General features: G+C 36.3%; 1 protein-coding gene across 1 annotated transcript; it reads right to left on the bottom strand.

Moving 5' to 3' along the window:
- Positions 1–7,665: 7,665 nt before the first annotated feature.
- On the bottom strand, positions 7,666–8,310 carry LOC120772942 (lithostathine-2-like). The gene is made up of 2 exons (XM_040101844.1): positions 8,004–8,310; positions 7,666–7,936 (listed from the first exon to the last, which is right to left on the bottom strand). Exons 1-2 carry the CDS (start codon positions 8,308–8,310, stop codon positions 7,668–7,670), a joined length of 576 nt encoding a protein of 191 aa, XP_039957778.1. The 3' UTR covers positions 7,666–7,667.
- Between the last annotated feature and the right edge of the window lie 1,538 nt (positions 8,311–9,848).

Genomic DNA, 9,848 nt, shown 5'->3' with positions numbered 1-9,848 from the left:
TTTTTTTTTTAATTTTTTTTTTTATTTTATTTTATTTTTTTTCTTGAATTTTTTATTTACTTTTTATATTTTTTGTTTTTGTTAATTTTTTTTAATTTTTATTTATTTTTATTTTTTTTTCTAATTTTGTCTTTGTTTTTAAAACTTTTTTTAACTTTATTTTAAATTTTTAGATTTCTTTTTATTTTTTTTTTTTTATATTTTTTATTTTTTTTTATTTTTTTATTTATTTTTTAATTTTTTTTTTTGTTAATTTTTTTATTTTTATTTTTTTTTTCTTGAATTTTTTTTAATTTGGTTTTTGTTTTGAAAAGTAGCTATTCAAGTTTTATGCAAATAAAATAAAGCTATGTTCTAGTTAATTTTATACACAAACAAATCTAGAAAATATTTAAATGCTAGTTACATAATACTATATATATACTTATAAATAGTATAAATTAAAATGAAAAATAAATACGATTAGGTGCAAAGTTGAATTTATAAATAATAAATATTTAAATTTTGCTTAAAAAAATAACGAAGTGCAAAACAAAATTATTCAAAAAATTGCACAATATTTTTTTTTTGTAAGTCTTGAACTCTATAGTATGATTCGAAGTCTTAGCTATAAGTTCTAACACAGAAAATTATTCTAGATATTCTTAGTTATGATTCGAAGTCTTAGTTTTGAAGTAGTTCTAACCTAGAAAACCTCTAAATTCTAACCTAGGAAAGTGTGCTCCTTTCACACGTAGTTTTTCCTTTCTTTCTGACTTTTCCTTTCTTTCTTTTTCTGTATGCTCTGCATATAAAAACGAAAAATATAAAAAAATTTACCCTAAAAATTATATTTCCCTATTTTTATTTATTTTTTATAAACGTTTTCCATTAAGTATTCCATTTATCTACCTTACCCCAAACTTCCATTTTAATTTTGAAATCATTTAGTAAAATGAAAAAATTAAAATGCGCACTTTGTAAAGAAAAATCAAATATTTTAAACATTTTCTGTCAATAAATGCAACTGACAGCACCTTCCCTTAGCAGTAAACTCTATTTAACACCGTTACTAGTAAACTCTCTGCTTACTATCTCTGAGAAATACTCATTATCTGCATATAAATATTTAAGCATCGCTCGCAATTATTTATAAAAGCGCTTTCAACATTCATTTAATAAATTTATATGCACTACGCTATAGTTATATAATACTTTAATTGTACAATAATTTTTGTTTTATTTTATTATAATTTCTTATTAGTTTTAATTTAGTATATACAATTATTGTTCATATCTAGCATAAGACGGATTTTTGAATAAATATTATTTTTATTTCAACAAACTTTGATTTTTATTTTGTAATGCTTAATTTAACATTTGTTTGCAGGTGGCAACCCTTGCGACGGTGCATTTTCGTGGTGCAGAAACTAATAATTGTCGGCCCATAATTCCGGCCTCGTTTTACGAATAGTTCGCGCAAACGATGCATGACACTCAAATAGTATTCCTTGTTGACAGTTTGGCCGGTCGGAAAGGACCTCGATAATCGAAAAAAACTGTCAACATAAACTTTGACCTGCTTTGACGTGGTTCTTTCGGCTTCGGCTCACCTTTTCCACGATATTCGGCCGATTGATCGTCTGTTTCTGGGTCGTAAGCATAGATCCAATACTCATCACTAGTAATAATACGCTTCATGACATCCTGCTAGTCGGAAAGCATTGTTCCTCAGACGTTAACGCAGCGCTGTTTTTCGAAAACACTGAATGATTTTGGAACCAATTGTGATTTCACTTTTCTTAGGCTAAAATTATCTTTCAAAATAGTTTTCACTGATTCTTCCGAGTTTCCAACGATGCAAGCAAGATCTCTGACTGTTAATCGTTGATTCTGGACGTGGTTCGTCGTCAATGCGTTCTTGACCGTCACCGAAGGTCTTTTCCAACATTCTGAACGTTTCGGCACCAGAAAATTGATACCGTCACAAAAATTCACTGACAGTCACACCAACCCTGAAATATGTAAGGCTTATTCTTGATAGAAAGGTTTCATGCGGTCGAAACATTGAGCTGAGAATGGGGAATCAATGAGTTTTCTTATATTGTTGTAGAGGAAAGATGGGGCTGTCGCCAAAAGTGGTGTTTTGGCTCTACGAAACCGTAATCAATTGGAGGGCGGCTCTTATCAGCATCTCAGATTCTCTACTACACCAAGAACAGCACTTAATGCCATTTTTTACATAACACCTGTGGATATTGCCGGCAGGTGTTTTGCTGTGACGAGCACCTTAAGGCTCAAAAAAGCTGGGTATAAATGGGTCCGGGTAAGCAAACGCCAAAAATTTTCTCCTACTACCATTACATACCTGAAAACTTGGATCTTTACATCGCAGAGCAGAGGCAACTCGTGACGGCTGCTTTTTCTCTCACATACCGACGAGGTAAACTACTTGAATATATGGATGGGAAGGAGTCGTTAGGAGGGGGAGAGTAAGTAACTCTCTGTAAATTTTATTCTACCGACCCATTTAGTATTTTCCGGCAGAAGAAGCTACTATGAAGGTGTCGGTATACGTACTGTTAAGGTGGTCTACATGTATGAACTGCAGCCTCTTTCGAGGAGTTGAGCATTCACTCCGACAGCAGAGCGGCAATACTTGCGTTGAACTCGCTAACTGTGCGTTCAAAGCTAGTTAAGGAGCGTCTGTCCTAGCTAGAAATAGCATGAAACTTTTCATGTTATTGCTGCAGCGCCAGAAGTAGTTTTGAAGAATGCTGCCGAGTTAACAATCCTTGGCCGGAAAAATCGGGGTCCGTTACGCTTACATAGACGCGACCGTAGCTACTTCATCATCAGACTAGTTTGGGTGCCTGATCGCATCGGAATCGCTGCCGCTTACAAAGCCGATGGACTAGCCAGAGAGGCAACTTTGCCCCGCTGACTGCAGAATGGGACGAATTTGCATCTGCATTAAGATTTTACGTTCTAGCACATGACCAATGGACTTTATATGCGCTAAGCAGACGCTGTTCGATAACCAGCCTCTGTGCGACTGCGACATCATTTTGACCTAGTATATAACACATGTGATCTACTGAAATACTTGTCCTTAGCAAATTACATCTTTCTGCAGTCGTATGTGTTACTTTCTGGTCACTGTCCAATAGCCATTTATGCAGTAAAGCTAAAAATCTTGTTGAACACTAGTTTTCAGTTGTATGGTGGAGGGTGGGGTAGAAACGTACAGGCACTTTCTCCGCCATTGTCCAGCCTTTGAAAGACAGAGATTGAAATATCTCGTCATTCTTGCCTACGGCGAACCAGATGGCATAACCGAAACTGGCATTAACCGTCTCGACAAATTTGTGAAAGGATCGATGCGCTTTGGCGATTTGTGAGGCTCATATTATATAGGAGTTTTAGGTAACACAACGGACCAGCGTTCTTAGCTGTCCAAATGAGATCCCTGTTAGGATCGACATCTTAACCTAACTTAACCTAACTATTAGCTTACCCAAACCTCTTACGATTGATACGATCGAGTATTACGCCTCGCAATCCAACAAAAAAATATTCAAATCGGTCCATGATTTGATCGGTATGCTTCTTTATAATGAATGATACCATGAAACCATTATTACTATGTTACTATTGGTTTTATACTCTGAACAGGGTATATTATGTTTGTAATACCCAGAAAAAAAGTCGCTGATCTTTAAAACTTATATATATATGTATATATGATTTAGTCTCATTCATATACATGTCTGTACGTCTGTCTGTATATAAGTTAATTTTTGGGATATGTATAGAACATCAAACTACTCATTAGTCGAATCCGCCGATATCGGACCAGTATAGCATATAACTATCGTACAAACTGACCGGAAATCAAAAAAAAAACATTAGAAAGACTATTTTCAAGCAATGTCCTCCAGCTCCCACTCTAACTGAAACTAGGTATTACTTGAACCATAGCAAGACCATCCTTTCGTGCTGAACTATGTTAACGAAATGTCAAGTTCTTTGAAGACACCACATCTACCTACACTCATATTTCTGCATATATACTTATTGCTTAGAAAAAATATTGTACACAGCTAGGAATAAAGCAGAATGCAACGCTATTGGCTGAAGCGTGAAATGCATTGAAACGCATTAGGGAGCGCACCCTAAATGCTGGCTGACACAAAGGGATGAAGATTTATTCAAGGATAAAGCATAAGAAAGGAAATAAATTAATGCACACCAAATGACGACAAAGTTTCCATAAATTAATTAAAACAAGAATGGTTACCAGAATGGACTGAGGGGAGATAAATAAACAAAATTGGCAGCGCTGGAGAGTTCTTAAAGTAAAAAGAAAGTATATTAAATGAACTAAACATGAATCATTCATTTTTAGACCATTTAATGGGATGAAGTTGGCTTGTAGGTACGTGTTTTTCGATAACTTGTTTATAAAGCCGCTCATCCCTATTGACAAGAAACAGAGGATTTTCTCAAGCTTCTGTTGAAATGAATTTTTTACCTCCTAGATCATTCGCCCTGTTTATGGCAGGTAATATTCACTTGGTGGCAGGTTCCGACTATAATTTGGCTGATAAGAAGTTCCCAACCAAGCTCACGAAGCTTTTTCACGTCGCTACCGAAATGTATGACCTGGCGATGTGCTAATGGAAGAAAATTCCTGTGCTTTTGGCGAAAGCTGGTCGTTTCTGGGCTATGGTTTCCTTCAGACGGTTTAATTGTTGACAGCATAGGTCCGAATTAAGACTTTGGTCCATGAGAGATTTTATCGACCTTCATTTTGGATCCAGTCTTACCTGACAGTAGGTCTGAAGGATTTGCAATTATTTCATTGTGAAAGTCGCGTTTTACATACATGTATCATAAAATTTTGAGCTTTCGCTGTCGGATATAACCAATACATAACCACTTTATAACCTCAACTAAAACTTTCTTTCAATTTAAGTGGTTTTTGTTATATTGTGATGTTATGTTGTTTTGCATTTTAGGTGACTTTAGGTTTTCACTTCGCTGTCCTTTACTATCCATTACTTAAGAGCGTTAAACACACAAAACAACGAGACGCAAACAACATTTGTTGCTCACTTAAATGTAAGTGAAAACTTAACGCATACTTAACGCTGCATTCAACAGATTTTAGTAGTTGAATTAGTTTTGGGACAAAATTTTCCGAAATATGGTGAAATCGTTAAAATAAAGTGGTATTACGCCAACACTAGTAGAGTTACTCATATAAACACGATATAAAATTTGGCTAAATTCGCTAGTGACTATGACTATGGTTACTGTCGCTTATAGCAGTAAGCTTTGGTTGGTTAAAAAGGGGGGCGCAGATACGCCAAACCGTAGTCACGCTTAGGCCACCTTTATACCGATTTTGCTATCCAGAAATCCAATGTACTTGGGAGCATAACTGATTTTTTTCTACACCAGTCTCATAAGTTGGATCAATAGGAATCAACAAAAGATATACCGTCTCAGCCGGCTGAAAGCTGAGCATTCGCAAAGTTAACATTCTAGCGTCTCATTATTCTCCGCCGAATCCACTCTTTACTAATTTTGGTTTTGCATAAAAATAGAAGCTTTTTGATCTGTCCCCCCATCAACACCACCCTGAATTACTTAATATTCCATCATCTAGTCATCCTTCGCGTATCCTTTGCATTTCGTATCCACCTTTTCAAATTCCTGAAAGTGTTCTCTTAAAGGTAGATGACTCTTACAATAATACTATGTTCTCTTTTGTCTAGAGGTATAATCTTTTTGGTCTATCCGCCTTCAAGACTATACCGAAGAACGGTGACCTGTGTTGGTAGTGTTTAGTGTTCTTAGGGCTGAAATGTTCCTCTAGGATCTATTGCTTCAAACAACCTTTGAAAGAGCTGAATGATCTAGGTCCGCTAAGCGAACTATGTTCCTAACTGCCCACAGAGCTGTCAAATCCTCCATCTTCTCATATGACTTTCCTTCTATGCCCATATGACTCAGGTGATATTAATTAGGGCACATTTAGCGCTAATTGAGTCTGAAGCGCCTGCGCTATTACCTACCTACCAACTTGTTAAGGGTGTAGTTATTGCTGGCTTTCATAACCTAACGCAGTGAGAGTGGATTATTACAAAAGAAGCTCGCTCCAATTCCTATTTCTTTCACTCAGCGTAGTAAATACGATTATATCATGAACAACTTAATAAATCTGAACGATTTTGTGTTATAATAGCTGTAAAGTTCTCAAAATGTGCGCTCTAAGCATAATACGAAATCGAAGCATAACCACGCCTACTCCCTTAGTGAAGCTAATTTGAATTCCATGAGTTTCCTTGTAATAGTTAATTTATGCAGTAGGATATATTTAGATATATGTTAACAATAGTCTAAGGATTTAGTCGAAATCAGAACGCATGGCAGGTTAAATAAAGGAATGGTGAGTCCTAGAAGATTACATTGGCAGCGATCATCAATCATTTCTTTCATCATCGCCAACGGAAGAAACGGTAACAGCACAGAAAAAATATAGGAACACGAAAGTGGAACATTTCGAAACTGAACACTAATCTCTATAATAGACAACCAGAACCCATTTCGCAGCTCTCCCAAAATCGCAAAGAAAATTGTCGATCACATAACGCTTGATATAATAAGAGCCTACCAATAATCAATGCCCGTCTTGGGCACACACAGCAAACATAAAGCAACAGTTTACTGGTGGACAGAAGCTGAGCAATACAAAGCAGCAAAAAAGGAGCTAAAGCATGGCATCGATGATAGCAAAAAAAAAAAAACTACGCGAGGATGTTAACAAAACCCTTGGCGACTTGGGTATAAAATATTAATGAGGAAAGAGGAAACTCGGAGTTTGAGCAAAGCCACCTGACTTAGCCGCTGTCAATGTGGATCGCATCATAAACGCACTCTTTCCTATACCCGAAAGAAGGGTTAGTGATCCAGAATATACTCTAATATTTCCGCAAATCCACCAGTTCACCATCGAAGAGCTGCAACTAGCCACTGACAAGCTAAAAGCCGGCAAACCACTCGGCCGGACGGTATCCTAGCAGAAATCCTGAAAATAGTCGCTGCAAACCGACAGTACTATTGAATATGTTCCATGCTTGTTTCGAAGCCGGAATATTCCCTGAACCCTGGAAAAAGCAACGGCTGGTACTAATCAGTAAAAGAAAAGGAGATCCCTACTTGCCATCAGCATACCATCCCTAAACCCAACCCAAACTCGAAGCGGCTATCAACGAAGCTGGAGGACTCTCCCTAGATAACCTAGCAGCACAAGAATCCATTCTAGGCCCAAACTTGTGTAACATTAGCTACGACGAAATGCCAGACGAATCGAATTTAATTGGCTAATTAAGTCTTGATACGGACGCAAGTATGACTCGACTTAACAACCTCTAGCTCTTACTACTGTGACGACAGCACTGATGATGCAGAAGGCATTTTCGAAAATGAGTCCAAATCGGAATTTAACTCCACGTGCCCACCCATAATATATATACATATATACTATTTATAAGTAAAACAAACCTATTTATTAAACTCCAAAACATATATCGAACGACTTTATTAAGAACTTACTTCATAGATTAACGATGTTTAAACAATAATAAAAAATTAAATTTTAATAATTTCATAGCACTATATTACTTTTGTAAAAAAATCGGTGTATCATAACTAGTCAGTGGACAACGAGTCTCGCAAATGAAATATTTTTCGGCATCGCAACGATCATTACTCCACTGACCATTCGACAAGAGCGAGAGACAACTTCTGTCATGTAAAACTTCAAACGGTTTACCAAGCGCCCATCGATTATAGGTAACAGGGCGACCTATGCTTAACCAAACCCAACGACTGTTGTCAGCAAGTTTTGAACCGGATAGCCAAAACTCTTCATTGTTCGAAGCGAGACCTGTAAGTAGTAAAAGTGAGATTTATGAGTAAACTATCAACTGCTGAGTACTAAATAAAGAACTTGCCAGTATTTGATAAATATTCCTCCAACAAATCATTCTCCGCTTTCGTATTTATGCTGGCCAATGACAGTCCTTGATAACCGCAAATCTCATGAGCTTTAAACCAATTTGCCCTAATATAGGCCACAACAACAAATGTTTTATCACGCAGAAGACCAGGGAAAGCACGATAGGTGTTGGACTCATCCAAAGCTTGTATGGTGAAGTTTGGAAATATTAAATCCTCATTTGAACCCTGTAAGCTATTATCGGCGATCGGAGTTTGTGTAACAAAGCAGAGGAAGAATATGACTAAAACGTGTTTTAGCATTTTGTAAATAATATTTTAATTTTTTATAAAAAAAAGTAGAAAGTAAACTGTTTAGACTAATTTTAGGTGTGGAACTGTGCGCTTTTATACCTTTTTAGACATTTTAAGGGTGTTAAAAGACTTTAGAGTGCTATGTAACTAGCAAGTGGCATCAATCATTGTCATTGCTTATCGCCGATATTCTGAGAATGCTGTCACACGGCTCATTAGTAAAGTGAATTAGTGAACATTTTCGAGTTTGACTTAGAGAACGAAAGTGTTTAGTCACGTGTGAAATAATCAGTAAACGTGCTGATAGACAAACAACGTGAAGCATAGTAAATTTCGAAAATGTTGTTTGTTTCTATTTGTTTTATTGTCTTCTATTGATGTTATGAACTTTTCTCCTAAATTTACAGCTAAATATTGTGCTACCAGTAAGAGCGCAGAGTATTCAGGATAAAAATTTTAATGGCTAAGAATAATGTGTGGTTTTCATTATGTCAAATGTAATGACAAAATTGTACTATTTTATTATACTACATGTTTCAAAAAGATATTCTTGTAATTTATATTAACAGAAAGATCAAAGATCAAACCCATAAATAGGTCAATTGAAAAGTCTCCCGCCTAAGACATATTGGCGCTACAAGAAATATATTCATATGATTTTTAGTTAGCTCTAACCTTAAAGCGGCGCGAGTATAACTTTGACAGCTGTCAGATCATTAGTTTGTGAATTATATCATTTAGAGTGAAGCAATGCAATTATTGTTAAAAACACTATATAAAAAAAACTTCGCATGTTCATAAAATATTGGTTTTTTTAAAGGAAATAATACAGTTGAAGCTAAAACTTGGTTTGAAGACAAGTTTCCAGACACTGCCATAGGAAAAACAAGCATTCACGACTGATATGGCAAGTTTAGAAGTGGAGAAATGAGCACCGAAGACAGTGAACGCAGCGCACGGCCAAGAGGGGTTGTTACAAACGAAAACATCAAAAAATTCCACGAAATAGTTTTGGATGACCGTAAAGTGAAAAATAACATGGACTCTAAGGATATCAACTGAACTTGTACATCAAACCTTTACGAATATTCAGATATGAGAAAGCTCTCAGTGCAAAGTGTGTGTCGCAAGAGCTCACTTTTGACCACAAACCAATGATGAGTTGATGATTCGGAGGGTAATAAGCTGGAGTTTTTGCATCGATATGTAACGGCAGATGAAACATGGCTTCATCATTGCAGTTCGAGGTCCAATCGACAGTCATCCGAGTGGGTTGCACACCATGAACCCGCTCCAAAGCGCGGAAAAACGTAACAATCGGCTGGCAAGGTTATGGCGTCTGGATTTTGGGATGCGCATGGAATAAGTTTTACTGACTATCTTGAAAAGGGAAAGACCTGGTTACCTGCGACTATTATCTGTTCTCAGATCTCAAAAGAATGGTCGCTGAGAAGAAAGAGGTGATCACCGAAATAAGCAAAGCCTAAGTTCGGGTGTAACCGAACATTTAATACTCTTGCAACTTGCAAAAATCAAAGACCGGGAAA

Source organism: Bactrocera tryoni, chromosome 3, assembly GCF_016617805.1.
Source record: "Bactrocera tryoni isolate S06 chromosome 3, CSIRO_BtryS06_freeze2, whole genome shotgun sequence".
Lineage (NCBI taxonomy): Eukaryota > Metazoa > Arthropoda > Insecta > Diptera > Tephritidae > Bactrocera > Bactrocera tryoni.
The sequence above is the reverse complement of the archived record's forward strand: the minus strand, read 5'-3'. Positions and strand labels throughout refer to the sequence as shown.